Below are 23,719 nucleotides of genomic sequence, written 5' to 3' on the forward strand. Positions count from 1 at the left end.
AGAGCATCATGTGAGATCACTCTATAACACTTACCAATAATTAAGATTTCAACTATGTGGCAACACTGTTGTGTGAAAGTGAGCCCATGATGTCGTGGCAGATGGCCCCGCCCCTCCCTGAGCCTGGTTCTGCTGGAGGTTTCTTCCTGTTAAAAGGGAGTTTTTCCTTCCCACTGTCGCCAAAGTGCTTGCTCATAGGGGGTCATATGATTGCTGGGTTTTTCTCTGTATGTATTATTGTAGCGTCGACCTTACAATATAAAGCGCCTTGGGGCGACTGTTGTTGTGATATGGCGCTATATAAATAAAACTGAATTGAATGATGTGTGAGCGATTACCTTTTTTCTTCTTCGAGCTGATTGGCCAGTTCCAGCTTATCCTTCTGCGTGCTGGCCAGCATGGCTTTGACTTGCTGGAGACCATTCTCGTTCTCTGTCACATACTGCAAACAGGAGACACAAATTTAATTTTTTCACACCCACAAAGGTTTTTCCTTTCCCACCCGTTCTCCCTCTCAAGTCGTCACATACAGACGCTCAGTCAGGACACGCAGGCGTCACGTTGTAAAAGCCCCTTTGGCGTCATTTTTCACAGTGTGGGCAGCGCAAAGCGAGATGATGCGGGGTCGGTTTTTGTGACCATTACTATGTGCTTAATTGTGGTCAGAGAAGCTCGCTGTAAATGGGCAACTGCCTTTAAAAGTGTGTGAAATGGTGATTTTTTTAAACCCAAACTGTGCTTTTGTTTCCCATGAAATCAACCAGACAGCAACATTAACATAAATACATTTTAAGTAAAATTCAAGTATAACCACCCCACCTGTCCCTTCTGACACAGACTATTGTAGGTTTTTGTTCTATCTCCAGTTGTAAAATAGCTATATAACTACATTCCTTGTATTAAAATGGTTATAGTCTCTTTAGTTTTCATTGTGTTGTGCAGTTTTTTTTTTCACATTTCTGCCTAATTTTCTGAATCCATGCCTCATAGTTTTACTTCCTGTCTTTATCTTCTGTTCTGCTCCTTGTACCCCTCAGTCAGCCCTAAACCTCAGTGTGCCGTGATGAAGGCCTAAAATCCTAGAATGCATCTGGATACGAAAGCTGTGAGAACAGAGGAAGAAATATTTGTCTCTGCAAATAAGTGTTTATCAACTGATTAAAAGCATTTATGTGATTGTTAGTGTTCAGTTATTTAAAATTACTAACTGCAGGAGTTTGTGTATCTTGTCACGCTGCGCTAGGCTGTGAATTTAATTAAAGCTAGCGTTAAATATAATGACCACTAAACTGGCTCAGGTAACATCTGCGATCACACGTCGAACATGAACCTGAACATTTACCGTTACTATTACATTTGCCAGTGTCCTGTATTCGGGCCTCTCTTTTCTAAGACATGACGTTGTGCCTGACCAAGTAAGTGTCGAGCTGTGTTTTCCCTACTTCCTCGTACCTGCATGTGCTGAGCCTTGAGGGCGCTCAGCTCTTTCTCCACCTCGCAGATGTGGCTCGTGGCCTTGGCCATCTCCGCCCGCTCCAAGTCCCTCTCGGCCAACAGCTGCTCGATGTGCTGCTGCTTCTCCTTCAGGGCTTCCTGCAGCGCGGTGGTGCCCGAGATCTTCCGTGCGTAGCGCGATGATGTCTCCGTCAGCTTTAAAGGCGGGGAGGAGGGGGACAAAGGAGATAAGACTTTAAGAAGAGGATGAAAGTGTGAACAGAAAGGAAATGCAGATTGGGCTTGATGCATTCAGAAACATCGTTTATCCTGTTAGCCGCACAGGTCCCTCTCAGATCCAACAGAATCCAACATCTCGATGCTTCTGACATCAGACTTTCATCGTTTTCATCGTCTGCTTTGTGATCACAGGAAATCAGCTGTCTGTGACATGACAGGTCTCTGCTTTTTCATAATAAGTCATATTAAAAAAAAAAAAGCAAACTTTAAACTTATTTTCTAAATTGTTAGCTACATACGGCTTTAAAAAATATACATGTTCTTCTTCTCTGAGGAAATATCTGGCTGGTTGGGAATATCTGCAGCAGGGAGACCAAAAACAACCATTTAATCACAGTGAATGCTGCAGTATTCTCTTTGGCCACTAGAGGATGCTCTTTGACAGGATTTCTACCAGCCCTCTATACCTCGTCTCATTTCAGCAGCATTTATGGAACTTTCTTTAATAACAAGCTAGATTGAAGCATTCTGCACATAAAACATTACATCTGCACTTTTATGTGTAGATATTTCATATAAAATGTGTCAGTCATGCTCAATTTAATGTCATATGCCTGTGTATTTGACAACCTGTAAGGTAACAAATTCATGCTTTTATGATGGCAACACTATTATGTAGCACATAGACTCACAGTAAGCTTCATACGTTCACAGTGAATCAGAGATCCTTGTGCAAATTTGTGCCCATAATTCACCATCCAAATTAAAAACGGCGCCTGCTTTCTAACCACTTAAGAAAATTAAAACTGTGCAGGACGAAGCATCTTCAGGAAAGACAATTTTGTGCTGTGCCATCAGACTGATAATTCACAAAGGTTGCATTGAGTGCTGCCAACAATTAAGGAAAGTAAAGGGTAGTGTTCTCCATCAGGACCTGGCCCGTACCCAGATGCTAAAATCGATGCGAGATACCCTGATGTCCCATTATTTCAGTCAGTTGCCAGCTGTTGGTGAGGATATTAGTCTTAAAGACGCAGTGCAAGAAACAAGATGTCTGACTTCACTTCATCATCCTCCTGTTTGAATCTGCGGCCACGATATTTCATTAGATTTAAAGACTTTCAGACATTGTAATGTACAGAATTATGAGCAACTAATAAACAGATGTTCCTAATCTTAATAATCATACCTGTGAATTATTGGGGGGGGGTTGCAGTTAGGTCAAGCAGGTTTTTGGACGATAACAAAATTCAAAATATGGGGATGTTTTTAATATTTGGATAAAAATATTTTGCAGCTGAGAAGTGAGATGCTTTGCCAAGCCTAACAGGGATATGGGTTTTATATGCATATACATATGAACCCTGTGGTCATGTTTACTTACTGACTTTTAAAGGGATCATTTTAGGGAATATTCTCATTTGCTTGCCTGCTAACACTTAGATGAGAAGAATTCTGCCTCTCTCATGTCTGTATGGTAAAGATTACTCCATAGATAGTAGTCAGTTAGCTTAGCTCAGCTCAGGAGCATGTAATTAGCCTGGCTCTGTCCAAAGGTAACAAAAAATGTGCCCACCTCCTCTAAACTCACTTACAAGTTTTGTTTTGCTTAAAGTGGACCTGCAATGAAAACTTGTGGTTTGTATAAGCTACTGTGCAATAGTTAAGGTTATTTCATTTTGTTGCCTCAATGAGGACAGTTATTTGAGTCAGCAGTGCAAGCTGAATTATAGCCAAAAATCGACAAATGGGATCATTCACTGAAGCATGCATTGATTAGGGTAAGTATCAATACAGCAGCCCCCGACTGGCATTTTAGCGATACACTTTCTCTCATCTATCTATCAATCAATCTAGAGATTTACATAACTATATCCATATATACTCTTACAATATATCCAAACTGTTAAACATATGTGAATTAAACATGTTTCAAACAGCATGAGTATATAAATATAAATCCTCAACATAAGGTTTTCACCATTTTTTCTACTCTTGGCTCTGGCTGATGTCAGCTGACAGGGATTTCCTTATATGGTCATTTCAGGAAGCGACAGCCCCACACACATGCAAAATATGATAATTTTTCTGCTCTGCAAGTTTTTAAATCTGAACTTTCACCTTAAGCCACTTGTGTCTCAAAAGAAACATGAAGCTGAACATCAGCCGATTAGGTCCACTTTAAGCTATAAAGACGACAAGACATCAGGACTGGCTGAGACCTCAAAGGAAGCTTAGAGACATGAGAGTGGTGTCGACCTTCTTATCTAACTGCGAGAAAGAAAATAAGTGCATTTCCCGCCCTCAAATCCACCCACTCTAAGGGCGGATTTGAGGCGCGCTGCAGTCGTCTTACCAGTCCAGCACGGCTCGGACGTCCACCTACAGAGGAGGCCACCGAGCTGACTGAACTGATGGAGGAACTGCTGGGGCTGTGGGCCAGAGAGGAAACTCCCATTGCCACCCGCTTGCTCTTCTTAGCCTTCGCCGGGCTGGTGGAGGGGAAGCCGATGCGGATCACTTTGTGGACTGGAGCAAACAAGCCAAACTTAGGGAGACACTGAAAGTATCTGCAGGAAGAGAAGAAGGGGGAGATGCAAGAGGACGAGGATATTATTTAGAAGTCACAGAGCAGCTTTACAGTCATGTATCTGCAATAGGTTTTCAGTTTTCTCAATGTAGAGAAGGGAATTTTTGATAAATAGTAACAATATTTGAATATATTTTAATATTTGATACATTGGAAATTTGTCTTATAGCTCCTGCAACATCATTTAATTGGTTTGTGAATAAAAACAGAAATAAAATAATAAACTAAAGAGTCGGGAGGCCAGCTACATCATACAGTACATCGTAACAACCTCCCAGCGTGAAAAATGAAGACGCATGAGTAGGGATGGGTACCGGTATCCGGTGCCATGATGGCACCGGTTCTGACATAAATGATAGTAACCAAACCGAAAAGCAGTGCACATTTCGGTGCTTTATTTCGGTGCTTTTTTTTCCTGTCATACACTTTGAATTCTAGCCAATCATTTTACGTTTGCGAGGATAGTAGGCGGGTCCAGGTACGTACGTTCTTTTAGAGCAGAGCTACAGATTAAAAATGCCCAAGACGAGGCGGTCAAAAGTCTGGCTGTACTTCATAGCAAAATATGCAAACTCAGCAGCCTGCAACAAGTGCTTTAAAACAAACAACGGAATTAGAATGAACAGACCAGAATTTGAATCAAAACAATGGAATTAGAATGAAAACAACAGCATTTGAATGAAAACAATGGAATTTGAATGAAAACAACGGAATTAGAATGTACAGAACAGAGTTTGAATGAAAGCAACAGAATTCTAAAACAAACAATAGAATTTGAAGAAAAAGAGTAGAATTAGAATGAAAACAAAAGCATTTGAATGAAAACAACGGAATTTCAATGAAAAGAACGGAATTAGAATGAAATGAATAGAATTTGAATGAAAACAACGGAATTACAATGAACAGAACAAAATTTGAATAAAAACAATGAAATTTGAATGAAAACGACAGAATTTGAATGAAAACAATGGAAGTTTAAGGTGATACTGTGCAAAGGAGGTAGCACCTTAAATCCGATGAAACACCTGGCGACGCATAGCGTTTTTTTTAAAAGCCGTATTTGATAGCTTGCTGCGAGACCTCACACCGAGCGCATCTACTGTGGGTGGGTTGCCTGTTATCGGACTCGGAGTTAGCAACATCCCCCAAAAACACGAAGAGGAGAGTCCTGGCCCCTAGCCCTGGCAGTGTAGCAGAAATGATGACGGATGATGATGGCAGCAGCAGCCATTCTTCATCTGCGTGAGTAGCCTAATGTTGTCCGTGTGTAATTTACATTGAGTAGGCTAACCACGTTATTACATTAATGCATGTAAGGTGAACTAGCAAACATCATCATAGTTACATGCGGCTGTCTTCTTGTTTGATGGCAGATACTCCCTTCACCCTGGCCAAAAAGGCTAAAATGACCAAAGAAAAAGTGGAAAACAGTTAAACATGAGAGGTTTTTGGACAAAGTTTGTGTTTTTTCCATTGTTTAAGCACTGCTTCCAGCCAAGAGTGATACCATATATGCCCTCTAGCTGCAGAAAAGGCTAACATTGTTATCTTTTTACAAAAATACAGCTGAACATGAGAGGTTTTTGGACCAATTTTGTGTTCTCCATTCTTTAAGCACCGGTTTGAGCACCGTTTAAGCACCGGCACCGTTTCAAAAGTACCGGTTTAGCACCGGTATCGGATAAAACCTAAACGATACCCATCCCTACGCATGAGTGACAAACACTGCAGTTCCTGAAGCGGCCACTTGAGGCTCAATCCTAAAGTGACTCATGTTAACATGGCCTCCCGTGTTTTAAGGCCCGCATCTATAGCATAAATAAATACACTTATAGCCAGGTACCAGAAGCAGTTTTGTTCTCTATAGCTAATTCCCCTACATGACAAGTACTGTGGTGTGAAAAACTGTTTGCCCCCTTCCTGATTCCCTAGTGGCTTGCATATTTGTCACGCTTACATGTTTCAGATTATCAGATCATCATAATTTTAATATTACACAAAGAGGGATTTTTTTTAATATAATTACCCCTTTACATTTCTTTAGTATGTAAAGTTTAAGAAAAAACATTTGAAGTGGCGCCAGCTAGCTACGAGCTAGGCCTCCGCTAACTTTAGTCAATCTAAAATATGTTTATGTTATTTTTATGAGATTATCTGTTTGAATTATATATAATATGACCTGCTTTAGGATTAATTGTACTGAAAGATAACAACTGGGTCTGGTTATTTAAATCCTAGTATTTTGTCTCTGTTACTGTTTTACGCTAACTAGCTGGTATCTGCAGTTTGCTAACAAAACTAGCTAGAATTTGAGCTAAGCTAATAACTTCTTTTAGATTCAAAAAGCCGACATGGTGACAGCTGCAAAGTATCTGTTGGATTTCTTTGTCATATATAGAGGACAGTGAGTATATTTTCATTTACCTGTTCATTAACTAACAAGGAAAAGAACATTAAGTTACAGGAATGCAAAGACTTTTCTAACCTTTCTTTAAGTATCTCTAGCTAAGAATTTATAAGGCTTTGGGTTTTTTGTTCTTTCAGATGGAGAACTGCGCTGCCCTGTGTCGTTCCCTTGAGTGGAGCTGGTCTTCCTGGGTTTGAACTTCCACGCCTGCTGTAACTACGTTATTCTCTGCCAGTTCATTGCATCCACAATGGTGGTAACTTGTCTGCCTGAAGCCTTTTACCTCGTCTTTGAAAAGTCATCCCTTGAAAAGTGTATCCCTGAGGAGTCAGGAGCTCACAACCAGGCTCCCAGTGGATTCAGGTACCACCCTGCCACTCACGCGCCCTCACGCGCCCGCCCACAGGTACCCTGTCCCAATCTCTTTTCTCCTGCATTCTCAAGTCAGACCTTACCTGTAAAAAAAACCTCACCTGTAAGCTCTCCCTCTCTACAGACACCACCCAGATTCATTTCCTCACAGTCTGTCACTGCTCAACACTCACTCGCAAACAAAAATTTATAGACTTTATAGACTTATAGACTTTATATTGGTCACAGTCTGATCTTTGGGTCCAAAAATTATAAAATTATGACAGATGACAGATTTAAGAAACAAGACAAACACGCCTTTGTTGTGTTTTTATTTCATGCTGTAGTGTTATTTTTCCCTCTAACTACAGTTTAATGGAACACGTGGTTCTGGTTTTATCGCCTCACTGTCCATCTATATTTGATATTGGGTATAATGATATAAGTATTATTGTATAATATTTATAACTCAACAAACTAATAACCTATCCAGAAAAATCTAGCATAGATTGCTACTGGATCCTGAGTATCATTAAAAAATGTTAGTTTTACATTCTTGTTGCTTGGCTCTAAAATTCCACCAGCACTTCAAAATGCCTGGAACTACATTTCAAATGTTTTAAGACATTTCCCATGATTGAAAGGGGGATGATGTGTGCTATGCGGGCTAAGCAAGAGTCTGAAGGAGTAAATATGAGGATAAAAAACAGTCCAGAGCAGCTCTGAGCGAGAAGGTCGAACTGTTTCATTGAAAAACAGATGAGAGCACAAACGGCCGAGCGGACAGATCAACATCCCTCCCCTTGATTTCCTTTTAGGGTAAGAAGAGAGCAGGAATTTGGGGATCTTGAGGCATGCATAGTGTTTGTATATACCTTGTACCAGCTACTGCACCATCATTCTTCCCCAGAGGCTCATCCAGCTCGACCCCACACCATTCGCCCTTAGCGAAGTCTGTCTCCCCCATATAGCGTATGACGCCCATCTTCGAGCCCCCAACCTGACAACAACAACAAAGGGAAGAAATCAGTTACACTTAAATACAAACAATTCAATACAAAGTGTCAAATTGTTGAGTTTTACACTGTCTTTAACATCATAATCAAATCTGACTCTATGTAATTTCACACATCAGTTCCCATAATCCCTTTTGCCTCTGTAAGATAGAGACCGTTGCTACTGATGCGCTCTTCTTTCTATTAACTTATTTAAGATGCAGTTGAGTCAGGAAATATATGGATCCTTTACTTTTTTCAGACTTTATTGTAATGGAGCTTTCATTTTAAATTCTAATATGTGGCGTGAGTAACCGGTTCTACAATTTACAGACTTCCCCTAAACGCAGCACATGCAGACTGTCATTAAGTTACACTTATGGAAAGAGGACACCTAGAAGGAGAGAAGAAGAGTCACAGTAAGCAGAGATCCTGGATTAACAAAGGAAGTTAAAAACAATCATTGAGATACCCATTATCTCTGACTGGGGGTTTAGGTTTAGGTCAATAAATGAGTCATTTATGAAACAATGTGTAAAGTTGTCTTTTAAAAGCGGATCATCAACTGTTGTTTGGGAACACTTTGGATTTACAGCATGTGCAACAGTCCAACACAACTATTTTACTCCACTGCCTGAAAACACACCAAACGCCTTCGATGCTTGTTTCCTGAAGGGGCAGCACGGCGGGTCTGTGTGCCGCGCTGGAATGGTAGCGCTGTGCAGGGTGGCTGCTGTGTTCGCTTCGGATTACTCAACCCCCACCCACCCCTGTGGCTTGTCATGTCTTCACAATGTTGTGCTGTGGACATTTATGTGCTTCTTGTGCAGAGGAGTTTTTTTGTTTCCTGTTCTCATGCTGTCCTACCATGGAAGCATAGCATGAGTAGGGGTCTCTTTTTTTCCTCTTGTACTTTCCCCAGTGTAGTGTACATTTCAATGTTTTTTCTGATTCTACCAATCTCTGACCTGTATCCCCATGTAATGTTTGTGCTATATGTGTAAGGTCGGGGGGGGGGGGGGGTCCTATTTCACTGCAGGGCAACCTGCATGTGATGAATAAAGCTTTGATTGATTGATAAACTGCAGGACAACAAATGCATCGAGGAAAAGAAAAACGATGCACTAGTTGCTAACGTGAATTTTACAAAGTCGCCTCAGAAGTCTGCAAAGATCCACTGAACACGTTCATGCAATCATTAAGACATTGCTTATCGTTAAGTGTCCAGTAAACACGGTAACGAAGGCTTCAGGAAAAGCGTCAACTTAACGAACAAAAAACATGTTATCGCATCAAACAAGCATCTAAAACAGCGAAAACCCCGCGCCAGTGGAGGGACACACAGCTGTTGAGTATTTTGCTACAAGTTTCATTCACAGTTTCATTCACAGCCATCGATGGTACAATGAACAGAGCGAAAGAGAATATTTATATTTGTGTCTGAAGATGTTTTACACGTGAAGATGAAAGCAGTGCCCTGTTTCTTGAATTTTGTGCTCAGGTTTAACTTTAAAAGCTTCTGAACAGACTGGTCGAGGTGTACTTTTTTCTCTCAAATATCTCTTTTCTAATGATGGCCTTGAACTCCAGTGCTGGTCAGGCTCCACATCACAAACACAGGATGCTCTTCTAATGAGAAATGTCAGCAGTTATGGCCATGACGGTGTAATTTTAGCATTTTCTGTTCAAGATGTTCCTTCTTGCGGTCGAGACGGTAAATGTGTGGGTGTTGGCATAAGCAGGGTCTCTTTTTCTGTAACGTAGAGGTGCACACAATAACATTAAGCTCCCTGTGTCATGGTCCTGGGCCATGTTGGCCCAGTGTTCTTAGTTTTCTTGTATGTTTGTATTTTGTTCCCTATTTAGGCCATGTTTCCTGAGTTGCCCTGTTGTGTTGTTCCCTAAGTGTTTTCCCTTCGTGGCTTTTACCCCCTGTGTGCCCCTCTGTGTATCTGTGAGCCCTCGTCTCTCCTTATGTTTTATTCCATGTTTCCCCTGCCCGTTATGTCTGTTTTCCCCGTGCTCTCTCTCCTCCTGTCTGAACCTCTGTACTTCCTGTTTGACTCTGCCCGTCTCCCGTCAGTGTTATGTTCACCCCGCCCTGTCTCGTTATGGTTATCTGTGTCAGCTGTGTTCCCCGTGTGTTCCCACTTTCCTCGTTAACCCTCTGTGTATTTCTGTCTGCGTCTCCCTCTGTTCGGCGTCGCGTTCTCCCTCATTGCTGTGTGGATTCCCTGTGTCTCCCTACGAGTGTTAGTTTATTGATTCCCAGTTTAGTTGAGTTCTGTATTTCCTATGTTCTGCCTGTCAGCAATAAAGCTGCTTTTGAGTTCATCCCCGTGTTTGTGAATCTTGCGATTGGGTCCTCCTCCCGCCTGCCACACAGCCGAACCATGACAGAAGAACGCAACCACGACATGGACCCAGCGATTCACCACCCCTCCGCTGACCTCCGGGAGGATCTGATTTATACAGTGGAGTATCACTGTCAGGAGTGGGTGGCGCTGCCCGAGGGTGAGTACCGGGAGACCGTAGCCGTCCGTCTACAGCGGATGGTGTCCGGACTCCCGTGGCTATTCGGCGCGCTCCGCCCCCACATCCAGGACTTCCTCGTCTCCACTGTAGGCGTCCTCCCGGAGCAGTCGCTCCTGTACGAAGAGCCGGAGGATGTTCAGCCCGGCCTGCTGACGGATTCGCGGCCCGGCTCGTCTCCTCCCCCTTCCCGGAGAAAACGGCGTCCCCGCCGTCGCCGTTCCCGAGCAGCGGAGCAGTTTTCACCCCTGGGAGAGAGTGACCGTGTGTCACACTCTCAGCCCGAGCCTTCGGATTCCGGACTCCATAACTCATGCACAATCGTGAGTGGCGCTGTTTTTTTGACACCGGACTTGGATAATTCTGTTCCCTTTTTTTTGGACTCCAGGGACACTATACAGCGAGGCACCTCCGTGCCCGATCATTCACCGGTTGCTCTCGCTGGTAACCCCTGTGTTTTTGAGCCCTCTGATTCAGGAAACGCTCGCAGCGTTTCCTTTGGTTTAGCGGACATGACGGTGTCACCCGTGGAGGTAACTGAACCTAAGACTGTTATTTCTCACCAGACTCATCTACACACTGCTACTAGCATTGTAGCCCCGCAGAACTGTGTTACTCCGCCCTTGGACTCTAGGGCTGTGACTCCCAGTGTTGCTCCTTTAGTTTCTCAGGTTGTGGTTTTTTTTTTTTCTGTGCCCCAACTTGAAAGTGTTAACTCGGACGTTACCTGTGCAACCTCACCTTTTCCCATGCCTGCTAAGGTCAAGAACCGCAAGGTTTCGTCTGCTATAGACAGACTAGCAAGAGATTTTGGTTTGAGCTCTACCGAGCTGTTTGCACAGGTTCACTTTTCTGTTCCCCGGTTAAGTTGGTTTAACTCTGTGCACCATGCTTTTCAGCCAGGTTTCATGGACTCTGTGTGCACTACGTCTCGGGCTACGTCCGGTACGGCTGCGAGTAGCGTGGTTCCACATCCAGGTCATCCGGTCGCTGCTTGTATGAGTTTTCCTGTACCTGTGGCTGCCCCTAGACCCACTCTTTCCAAGACTGCTAATGATGCCCTGGACAACTTAAACACAGCAGCGATGCTAGATCCAGCCCACTATAGTCTCTGTTTACTGATATTGTATTTGACTCCAACTTAGTTCACCCAGTCACTGTTTCTGTTCCTATGTGTCGCTCTCCACCTCCAGTTCCTATAACCAGGGCAGCGCGGGCTCAGCTTTCCCTTGCACCCGTATCAGCTCCTCGGGTGAGGGTGGCCGAGGTCCAGCTGGTCCCTGCTCCTATCCCCAGCCTGGCAGAGGCTCCGTTCATCCCGGCACCCGTACCTACCCCTCGGGTGGGGTTGATGGACATTCAGCCGTCACCTCAACCACAAGCGCACCTACCACTACACCTGGCATCTCTGTCCACAACGCAGTCTGTAGCTCAGTCATTAGCACAGTTTCTTGTTTTGTCACCAGTCCAGACTTTAGCACAGTTAGCAGCTCATTTACCCGCTCCGTTGTCACCTCAGTTTCTTCCATTGCTTGTTCAGTTCTTAGCTCAGTTAGTAACATTGTTCCCTGATCAGTCAGTAGTTCAGCAACTCGTCCAGTTACCGCCGTCCTCTGCTAGAAGCTCTTGTGAGCTCACTCAGCCAGTTGAGGACAGCGTCGTGCTGACAAAGCTTGGACAGACTGTTAGCCCTGCACAGCCCCAGCCGTTGCCTTCTAAGCAGACTGCGCGCCCTGTGCAGCCACAGTTAGCGTCCCCTCAGCCAGAAGTCTCTGCACCAGCTGGCTCTGCACCTGTTTCCGCTGGGGGTTCAGGAGGACCCCTCCAGCCGCTCCTCGTCTCCGCTGGCGGCTCTGCTCAGCCCGGCCAGCACCTCCTCGTCTCCGCTGGAGGGTCCGAGGGGCCCGTTCAGCCTCCATCAGCCTCTGCAGCTCCGCCTGGTCCAGCCTCAGCCTCAGCAGCATCCGAGTCTTCGTCCTCGCCTGGCCCAGCCTCAGCAGCATCAGAGTCTCCCGCCTCGACTGGTCCCGCCTCGACTGGTCCTGTGCCCACCGGGCCTCGGCCAGTACGCCTGACACTGGAGAGCCGCCGCTGCCTTCCGCGCGGCCGGCCCCCTGAACTGCTCCGTCTCCTTCGCCGCCGCCGCTGCCTTCCGCGCGGCCGGCCTCCGGACCAGCTCTGTCACCTGTGCCACCCGCCTGGTCGGCCCCCCGACCGTGTGACCCGTGAACTTTTGTGCCGGTGGGCTCTGGGTCGGCCCCCTGAACTTTATTTGAACTATGGTCTTGTGCTCCTGTGTTTTCTGTTGTTCGTTTTTGTTTCCTGTTCTGGTCCCTTCGTCCTGGTCCCCCGCCTCCCGCCCTGGGTGGGTTGTTTTCTGTTTGTCCTGGTTCTCGGGTTTTGGCTGTCGGGAGCCAGCCCTTGTGGGGGGGGGGGGGGGTACTGTCATGGTCCTGGGGGGGGGGGTACTGTCATGGTCCTGGGCCATGTTGGCCCAGTGTTCTTAGTTTTCTTGCATGTTTGTATTTTGTTCCCTATTTAGGCCATGTTTCCTGAGTTGCCCTGTTGTGTTGTTCCCTAAGTGTTTTCCCTTCGTGGCTTTTACCCCCTGTGTGCCCCTCTGTGTATCTGTGAGCCCTCGTCTCTCCTTATGTTTTATTCCATGTTTCCCCTGCCCGTTATGTCTGTTTTCCCCGTGCTCTCTCTCCTCCTGTCTGAACCTCTGTACTTCCTGTTTGACTCTGCCAGTCTCCCGTCAGTGTTATGTTCACCCCGCCCTGTCTCGTTATGGTTATCTGTGTCAGCTGTGTTCCCCGTGTGTTCCCACTTTCCTCGTTAACCCTCTGTGTATTTCTGTCTGCGTCTCCCTCTGTTCGGCGTCGCGTTCTCCCTCATTGTTGTGTGGATTCCCTGTGTCTCCCTACGAGTGTTAGTTTATTGATTCCCAGTTTAGTTGAGTTCTGTATTTCCTATGTTCTGCCTGTCAGCAATAAAGCTGCTTTTGAGTTCATCCCCGTGTTTGTGAATCTTGCGATTGGGTCCTCCTCCCGCCTGCCACACAGCCGAACCATGACACCCTGTCAAACTGTCTTACCTGGACACTTGAATATAGAGAAGTGGTATGCTTTTGGGGGACATGTATATTCTAATAAGCGAAAATGTCTGCTGTAGAAACAAAGGCATAGAATTTTTACTCTCCTGTCATTATAAATATATTTAAAAAAGTTCAAAGACAACACAACACTAAAATCCTCCAGGAATCCAGTTTGTAATTATAGAAGTCAAAACAGAAACGTTTCCGTTCTGCTTCCATCAGCACCTAACCTTGTTATTTATTCACTTTCAATCGTTCGGCTAATCAGCTGTTTGAACTTACTCCAGAAATGAGATATTTGACTAGGCTAACTCAATACATGTAAACTCTGCTTCACTCCTCTCAATTCTGTATTTTCCAGTCAGAAAAAAGTAGGTTTCCTGTGAGGAAGATGATCTAAACTGATGGCTGAGGACTGTCCTTCACACATGGTGACCACATTTATGACAAAAACCATCACAGACGTGCACAGATACTCAGCATTTAAGAGGAGAGCCTTTAAAGAGAAAGCACACTACAGTCAGAGATGACAAAAGCAACATGGTTACATTTTATTCATCTCCTTTGTGTTAATTTAATTTATCTGAATCTCCATCTGTATCTATTTACCTATTGTTCGATTACAATACTCCCAGTGCACTGAACAGGTGGAAAAATGCTTAGAGCAACAGATGCTTCTGTATTTATCTACAATTTAAGAATCGTAATTGTTGTTTTGGAGTCCATCAGAGTCTCTTATAAAATATTTTTACACATGGCTGGATTCAGCATGAAACAGACAAGGACAGACTAAAATAAAGCGTGGTGAGTCACTCCTCTATTGTCAAATTAATATTCCACTCCTGAGCTGACTCTGTCCTTCTCTTAAACCACTGAGGCCAAAGTGGAAGCTGTGCCAAGAAAGACTGTGGTGTCACAAGTTATTAAACCGAGATGGTTTGCTGTCTGCTGGGGTGCGTGATGTCTCAGTGACTCTGTGTTAAAATGCCAGCAGGGCCAAAGCAGCCAGTCAGCATAAGCCCCAATCTTGGCTCCTCTTATTTTCAAAGTCATCTGAAAGCTTCACTCCAAGGTATTCAAGATAAAACTGTTCTACACGACTAAATCCCAACATCAACGAGGAACTAGTCTTACTTTTTTTATGCCACATCATGATGTGACACGAAAAGAATCCATTTACCCCAAACCTCAAGCAGCCGCAGGAACAACTTGTTAAAACATAATAAATGGTACAATAAACGTATACTTGACCGCAGCAGGTTTATAGAACTTCGGGAGCAGAAATTAGCATCAGGGTTAGCAAAGGCTAAAATTATCCCAAGATTCATTAATGAGCTGAAAATATGTGGCAATTTAAGAAAAAGTTCATTTTTAATTTGGTGGCAGCAACATGCTTTAAGTTGGGACTGCAGCAACAAAAGAGTGGAAAAGTAAACTAATTGGCAATTGGCAGCAGGTGAGTAACATGACTGAGTATAAAAAGAGCATCTTAGAGAGGCAGAGTTTCACCAGTTTTAGAAAGAAACTGCAACAATTAAACAAATATTTTTCATCAGTGATTCAGAGAATCTAGAGAAATCCCTGAGTGCAAGTGACAAAGCTGCGCATCTGTACTGAATGTCTGTAATCTTTAGGCCCTGCAGGCAGCACTACGTTAAAACCAGGAGTGATTATGTCATGGAAGTCAGTGCATGGACTCTGGAATGCTTCCAGAATTCACTGGCTGTCACTGGCTGTCTATCATGCCATATGTGACCATGACCATTATGCAGCTATACTTAAAAGTTATACTTTTACTCAAAAGTTGCAGGGAAAACACTACCTAGGCTGCTCTTGTTCTCACCTTTGAGTCCTGGTGAGTCAATACACTGTGTATAGTTCTGTGTCACTACTTTTGCATACTGCAGCCAACACCTTGTAGCCATATAGTCACACTTTGACTCAGGTAATCTGTCATCAGTGACAGTAACTCTAATTTTGCAAATTTCCTTGAAATATCAAGATATAGTTTCGAGGCTGTATCACCCACCCTTAGCTGCCAATTTGCAGCAACAATAACAACCTGGCACCTGCACATTCTGATTAGCATACATATATTCACACCTAGAGCGCACCTGCAGACCTTTTCAACATCAAAGTAAATCAGAGAGTGTAAAAGTGCACTGTGTCAGATTTGCTAGTTTTAAGTATCAGGGCTCGCAAAATCGCTAGCCCGACGTCCCGGCCTTACATCTAGATCATCATACAAGCTGGTTACTGGATGATTTCTATCCTGTAGCAGGGTCTCAAGGCCATGCAAGAACAGCAGTTTTTGTAAAAACATGTAAAAACATAAATTTTATATCATAAAAAAAACCTTTTTAGATATTGCACCTTTTATCTCTACTTTCTCTGGATACAAGCTTGCAGAGAGGATTATAAGTGCTTTACTTTATAGAGCCCCTCTCATCTACGTCTGCTGGCTCCAGGATTTAAAGTCCTAATTTTAGATTATTCATTTCATGGCTAATGCACTACTTATTAACCTATCATTAGCCTGCACACACTGTATCAAGCTGTAGTCTGCAACTGTCTGCTAGTGGACAACCTCGAAACTATATCTTGATGAGTCTTAACAACCATTAGAGAAGTTTCTAGGTTTTTCCAAGGTAGCTATGACAGAAACCGCTCAGTTCAGAAAACAGCTTTAAAAGTTACGCCTAGTAGACTTTCAAGAGATAAAGAGTCAAGAGTGAATGCGTATACACCGATGGACTCCACTAAAATCTCAAAACCATAGTAATAAGCAGCCATATACGCCCAGTTACTCATACCATAGTGGTTTTGCGATTGTGCAACAGGAAGAAGTTCAGTGACTAGCATGCCTTTGAGTGGCTTTGGAGTTATTCAAATAAACAGCAGCCACATCACATGCAGTTCCACTGGAAGAAAAGGCTCATTTAACTTCTGCTGATCTCTCCAGTAGCAGAGATGGCCTCTGGGGACAGCCTCTGGTTAAATACTAAAGCTAACAAAGGAGAGGCAGTTCTGAACTTCCCATGGGTGTTCGGATTTCGAAGGTGCCAAGGGTCTGAGGCTGTCCCCTCTTTTGGGAAACACTTCTTTAATTCATCTTTATATATATATATATATATATATATATATATATATATATATATATATATATATATATATATATATATATATATGTATATATATATATATATAGACATTCTCTCTCTCTCTCTCTATATATATATATATATATATAGAGAGAGAGAGAGAGAGAGAATGTCTATATATATATACATATATATATATATATATATATATACATATATATATATATATATATATATATATATATATATATATATATATATACATATATATATATATATATATATATGTATATATATATATATATATATATATATATATATATATATATATATATATATGTATATAAATCTGGGTGACATTCTCTTGAGGCAAACTTTTAAACACACATCAGCAAAGTCTGCCCTTAGTTCAGTATTACTCTAGCGTTCTGTCAGGGCCTCGCCCCGCTCTCTGGCAAAGACGCCCCCAGAGTGTCGACTGCTACTATCACATAGCTCAATACCTAATGGAGAAAAATAGACCTTCCTTTTTGTCCACAGTGTGTAATCTGATTTTCATAGTTTTCGCTCATTTCACAAAATTTTGGAGGCGGTGTTGTATAGGGCTGGGTATCGTCACTGATTTCTAGAATCGATTCAATTCCGATTCACAAGGTCCCGAATCGATTCGATCCACGATTCGATTTAATTCGATTTAATTCGATTCGATTCGATTTAAATCTGGGAAATTTTGACAGTCAGAAATATTATAATTCAGATCAGTACATTTACATATTTTTGTATCAATAAAAAGGAAGCTGACACTCGCAAGACTTTATCAAAGGTGTGAGCGTCACAGCAGATGCTTTTGTGTCAAAGTAGCTGAAGATAAAACACAGAAAAACATGAAGGTGATTTTCCTGGCCTGGGATTTTATAAAAAATATTCTGCAGTACATCAAAAACGAAAGAAAACCATTAATCAACATATGAACATTACCTCTGAAGTTACAGCGGTTTTATTAGAGACACGGTTAAGCGTTTTGCATTTTGAATAATTTTAAAAAGTTTAAATTTATTCAGTATTGAACAGCAGAAATGAGGTTTTCTTTTCGGAAGAATGTAAAAGGGAAAAAAACAGCGGCTGACAGCGCTGTAAACAACAGTAGACTTGTCAGTGCGCCTCAGGGTGGCTGTGGCTACAATGTAGCTTACCATCACCAGTGTGTGAATGTGTGCGTGAATGGGTGGATGACTGGATATGTAAAGCGCTTTGGGGTCCTTAGGGACTAGAAAAGCGCTATATAAATACAGGCCATTTACCATTTACCATTTGTGTAACAAGCAAGCGAATAATGAAGAAAGGGAAACTGTTCTTGAAGTACAGAGAGAGAGAGAGAGAGAGAGAGAGAGAGAGAGCTGTGCATCGCGGTGGAAGCAAAACAGTAAAAGTCAGAGTGAATTCATGACGATGTTTATGTGAAGCGTTTGGATCTTCTTCTGCTGCTGGTTCGGTCAATATTGTTTGGAGAGAGATCAAACTAACAGCTTTAGAATCGGCTCATAAAGGGCGTGAACACAAAGCGCAGACCCGCCGACAGATCAGAATCAGCGAGCTGTCGGCTTTCAGCCCCGACCGTGAGAAAGGCGACATCTCACTGATTCTGATCCGCGGGTCGCGCTGTGTGTTTAAGTCTGTGCAGAATCCGTGTACCTGCTCTCATTTACTGTCTTAACTGTTTGGTGGTTCTTGAAATTTTGTGAGATGTCACCAGAGATTCTGGCATTTCGGGCAAAATAAATTTATATTAAAAAAATCGATTCAGGATTTTAATGAATCGATTTTACGTTATCCAAGCCAGAATCGATTTTAATCGATGAATCGATTATAAAAACCCACCCCTAGTGTTGTACTTCCAAATGTGACACAACTGCATGGCAGCACATCCGAGCCGCCGCAGTGAGATGGATTACACAGGAGAGGTTTAGGAAAATGATGGATTCACAGATCAATGTGTCAGCAGTGGTATCTCCTCTCTTAAGTGCTGAAAGTAATCTGGAGTGATTTACAATATTGACCAGGAGGAAGGCTTTCGGGCTCCCCGCTTTTGACGGCGCAGGATCTGATGTAGATATCCCCTGTGTCCATCACTTAATGGAAATCCACGTGACCCGATAATCCCATACAGTAGGCGGTGTATAGACTAACAGGAGCCAGTGGGAAGAAAATGCAAGAAGCAGATAAACATATTCTTCCTGTTGAGGTTTAGTGACATTCTCACCAGCTTTGGTGCTGATGAGAATGGAAAAGGATGATGGAAAAGGAAAAAGATGCAAGAGAGGTTGGGTGAAGGTTAAATCCTAGCACTAAGACCAAATAAAGGAAAACTGAACTTCCCCAAAGAATCAGTCAATGTCTCACATTACACTGCATCAATCCAGTTTTACTGAGGCCTGCATGAAATACTAATTAGGAAGTCATTGCTCAGTTACTACTGAGAATTGTGTTAATTTCAAATGTTTACAGATAATCAAGTTAAAACCGTCCACATTTAAAAGGGCAGGGAAATTATTTATCTTCGCATTTGTTAAAGACACGGCAAATGGGAACATGGTTACATGGGAAGGTCAACACAGTTCTGTCTGTGGCTTGTAAAGCACCCGACATGTTTGTGCAATGGTGGCGCCAACAGAGCTTTGCAAACCATCATGTACATCAGGGATCTTAAACTCATTTTACATTGTGGGCCAGACCAGTGACGCTCGCCTTTCTGTGGGTCTAAAGAAGTTTGATTACACACTGAGCACCTTAATAAAAGAATAAGTGCAAATACAACTACACATTTCATTTTCTACCTGATAATGAAATGCTTCTACAGCAAATGAAAGAAATTGCATGTCTCTTTGGCTTTAATTGGAAGAATTTAAATGTAAAATTACCGAATAAAGATTAAAATAAAGCTTTAAAACTTGTTAAAATAGTTAAAAGTCCAAAATTTATACCTTCTTTTGTGTTTTCCAGTTTTCTGGTAGGCTCGGACTAGTCTTTGTTGGGCCTATTCTGGGCCCTGGGTCTTATGTTTGACCCCCATGATCTGCATGCTATAATGGTAGTGTTACATGTGGTCTACTCACCAAAACTCGATCTCCAACTCGAAGATCCTTATCACCTGCTTTTTTAACCGAACCACTGTCAGACATGTTGGACCCAGACTCATTTCCCGTTTTCACGGCGCTGTTGAGCAGGCCCTCTCTGAGTGGTACCACCACCCGCTGGCCGGCGGGGGCGCCGCCGCCGCCACCCTGCTGAGTCTGATTCTGGGTTGAGTCGGTGGAGTGGCTGTCGCTCCCCTCTCCGACTGGCTGTCGGGTGAGCTTTGAGGGTCGCGTAAAGATTCCCTGGAGGGGCTGGCACTCAAAGTAGCGCACGCCACCCACTGAACCATCGTTTTTGCCAACTAGGTCATTCAGTATGACGCCTGCCCACTGTCCTGGAGCAAACTGGGTCTCCCCTAGGTAGGCGATAACTCCTGGTTTCACACCGTTGACCCAAACCTGTTCGCCAACGGTGTAATCCCCCAAAACATCGTCGCCCTCTTCCGAGATTTTAGTTGGAGTGGTGGGCTTCAGCGCAGCACCTGGAAAAAGCACAGAAACACAGTTATCTGCCATGTTGCAGAGCAACACAAGGATTCATATAACAAAAGCAGAATGTGCTTAAAGGCATTAAAACTAAAAGGTGCATGGAAACTGTGTCATTTCTTCTTACAGTCATTACACTCCTCTCTGATTTAAGTTGCGAACACTGTGTACATTGTGAGGCCATCCTCATTCACAGTCCAGCAGAATCGCCTTCACACTATTCATCCTGTTTGACCATGCCAGCAGAAAAAAAAGCTTGTGTGGCAGCATCTAGCACAACAGAGCAGTTTGTGCAAGATTAGGCGATAGTCTAATTCCTTCTGAAAAGTGGGTCAGAGAGACGGTATCTGTGATGTGCCGGTGATTAACCCTGCCATCAGCCCTGTGATATCGCCTATTTGACACATAGAAGAGCTGGATGTCTGTTCTCATCCGCACAGCCTGTAAACCGGGAGGGGCACCGTTGGCACGAGGTCTGGTGCACCGCGCTGCCGTAAAAGCGTGTTTATCTATGTCTGTGTGCAGGAGTGGTTGGTGCCAGGACGGTCTCCCCGACACCCTGAGAGCGGGCCCGGGGCTTTGTGGGCTCCAGTGGCTGTGCTCGATGCATGTTATGCCCCAATTGCTTCCATATGCTGCTATGTGAGCCGCAAATGAAAATGGGTACAACTTCAAAGGGGATTTAACTTGATTATAGAGTTTAGAAGCTCTTAGGAATGTGCTGCTTCTGGTAAATCGCTGTTCTGGGGAAAACTGATGACTGACTGATAATTTTGTTCAGTGTCAAGAAGTGGTCATCTTGAAGATGGATGCCTTTCAAAAGGTTACTTTTTTCTCTGACCGTGGACAAAGTTTAGGCTTCGAGGCATCTAGCACCATTTACCATTTCACACAAATATACCAGCTGAACTGAAAGTATTGACCAGACGATGGTCATTAATCAATTATGTGTCAAAATGGATGTGGCCCAGGGTAAACTGACATTTAGCATCAGCATCAACCATCAGTCAGTCTGTGTTTGACCCACATTTCTGATTGCATAGTCCTGGGGTGTCCAACTCCAGTCCTCGAGAGCTACTGTCCTGCAGCTTTTAGATGCATCCCTACTCCAACACATCTGAATCAAATGGTTGGGTTACCTCTTCAGCATGCAATCAAGTTAAGTAAAGGCCCAGTAACAAGCCATTCATTTGATTCAGCTGTGTTGGAGTAGGGATGCATCTAAAAGCTGCAGGACAGCAGCTCTCGTGGACTGGAATTGGACACTCCTGGTATAGTATTTTATCCCATTCGAATTGTGAAGCCCAGCACATCCAGAACAGCAAAGATAGTTGAGAAACACTTGCAGTCAGGCCTCCTTACTCCAAATAAAATAAGATTCTAACAAGCTTAAATGTCAAGCTGTGGTATCACCACCTTTATTGTTTAACACAACCTGAACTCTCTCCGGCAAGCTTTCCTGTAACTTCTTTAAGTAGTCTCAGGAACTATTGTCCAGGCTTCCCGAAGGACATTCAAAGCTCTTTTTTTGGATGCTGTCTGCTTCAATAATGTTGACGTCCGGGCTCTGGCAAAGCCGGTCCATGACTGATAGTGTTCAACTGTGTGCTCTTTCTATTTATGTATGCTTTACAGTGTGTTGGGATCATTATCACTGTCCAGAGTCCTCAAAGTTTCAAGGAGCTACTTAAAACTTCTTTTTTTTTTTTTATCTCTGTCAAACTTTGTAATCTTTAGCATTTTCTTATTTTTAATTAAAGAAATGCAAACAATTGTGTGCTTGTGGAACAGGCTGCCAGTAACAAACGACCCAAAGTTACCATTTAAAATGGGTTCTTTGCTAAGCTGTCTGTTATGTGTAGACACAACACCAGTTCATCCCTTTAGCTCATTGCCTTTTTATGCTTATTGATTCACAGGTAAGCGTCCTATAGCTTAAAAAACAAAAAAAATCCATCTGAAAATGGTCAGGTACAAGGAGTGAACTGAAAATGAGTGAAAAAGCAGCTAACATCTAGAGAAAACTTCGAAAGACCGTCAGGAAGCCTGGAGACCACTTCAAATAATTACAACAACTTTGGCTCCTTTGAAGCATACAGAGGTGGCAGCTCAAGACTTTTATACAGTATTGTATATAACATATTACATGAAGAACATTAACAGCTGTTCAGTGCTAATCAATGCTAGTCACCGTGAAATAGACTGCAGTCCTGCAAGTTTCCTGAGTGACTATGACCTGATCTAAAAGCTTGTATGTTTCGGATTCAGATTTTTTCTAAACTTTTCCGATTTCCTGGACATCATTTTCAGAAGGACCTTGGTTACAAAGGAAGTAAAGGTAAAAGTAGACAAATGTACCCTAAATAGGACATTACAGCCAAACACATGGACATTGTAGTTGAAATACCACAGCACTATTGGCTCTTTAGATCTGGTATTTCCATGAAGCAAAAGGACGAATCATCCAAGAAATAAACTACTGTCTCATTTTTGGACCATGAGTTCAGAACTTATAGACACTGTATAACATTAATAATTATTTTCCACTTGGCTTTTAGTTTATTTATTGTTTACATTTTCATATTATTAATCCTTAATAATGTGGGCCTTTAATCCTTTGGTCCAGTTACAGCTTGTATTTCCCTCTCTTTTCCTTTGGTCTTTTCCCCCCATTACCCTCCTGTGTCCACTTCCTCTAATGACCTGTGTGTTTTTTTAAGCCCCACTCTTCCTCTGTCCTTTGTTGCAGAGCCTGTGTGCTTGCACAATGTTCTGGCTTGTCTTTATGGTTCTTGTTATTTTCACCAGCCAACATTAAGGTTTGCTTTTGGTTTATTTGGACGGCGCTACGTTTCTGAATTTTGTTCCTAAACTCTGTGATTCACGACACTCTCTCTGATTTTCAATTTCTTAAAAAAGTTTTAATAATAAATTGAACCTTTCATCTCACAGCACAGGATTATTCCAGTGATTCTTTATTGCATTTTCATGAACCTGAGACTGTGTACCTCTGCGAGGCAGAAAATTCCCTCCTCAGCGTGCGTGACATGATCCAAAAGAATATCTGGATCCAAATTAGTATGTGACATTTTTGTGAGAACTTCACGATGACGTCCTGTTTTAACTGGATATGTTTTTTGGAAGGTATGAGACAGAATGGGGACGGCACGGTGATGCTGTGGTTGGCACTGTTACCTCACAAAAATTCTGAGGCAACAGTTTCTGTGCACGCTATCCGTGCTCGTGTGGGTTATCTCAGGGTACTCCAGCTTTATCCCACAGTCTGAAGTCATGCATGTGTTAGGTTATCTCAGTGGTTCCGAATTGACCATAAGTATGACTGTGAGAGTGAATG

The 23,719-nt window shown here is 43.0% G+C and overlaps 1 protein-coding gene across 2 annotated transcripts in view; it reads right to left on the bottom strand.

The window, feature by feature from the left end:
- Window positions 1-23,719, bottom strand: part of clip2 (CAP-GLY domain containing linker protein 2) — a 56,886-nt gene that overhangs the window by 22,335 nt on the left and 10,832 nt on the right. For both annotated transcript variants that reach the window (XM_080866131.1, XM_080866130.1), the window contains exons 3-7: window positions 19,858-20,360; window positions 7,898-8,022; window positions 4,031-4,244; window positions 1,453-1,650; window positions 339-442 (exon numbers count right to left, since the gene is read on the bottom strand). In XM_080866131.1, coding sequence (XP_080722257.1) covers window positions 339-442; window positions 1,453-1,650; window positions 4,031-4,244; window positions 7,898-8,022; window positions 19,858-20,360 — 1,144 coding nt within the window. The remainder of the gene's footprint in view (window positions 1-338; window positions 443-1,452; window positions 1,651-4,030; window positions 4,245-7,897; window positions 8,023-19,857; window positions 20,361-23,719) is intronic.

Source organism: Rhamphochromis sp. 'chilingali', assembly GCF_963969265.1.
Source record: "Rhamphochromis sp. 'chilingali' genome assembly, chromosome: 19".
NCBI lineage: Eukaryota > Metazoa > Chordata > Actinopteri > Cichliformes > Cichlidae > Rhamphochromis > Rhamphochromis sp. 'chilingali'.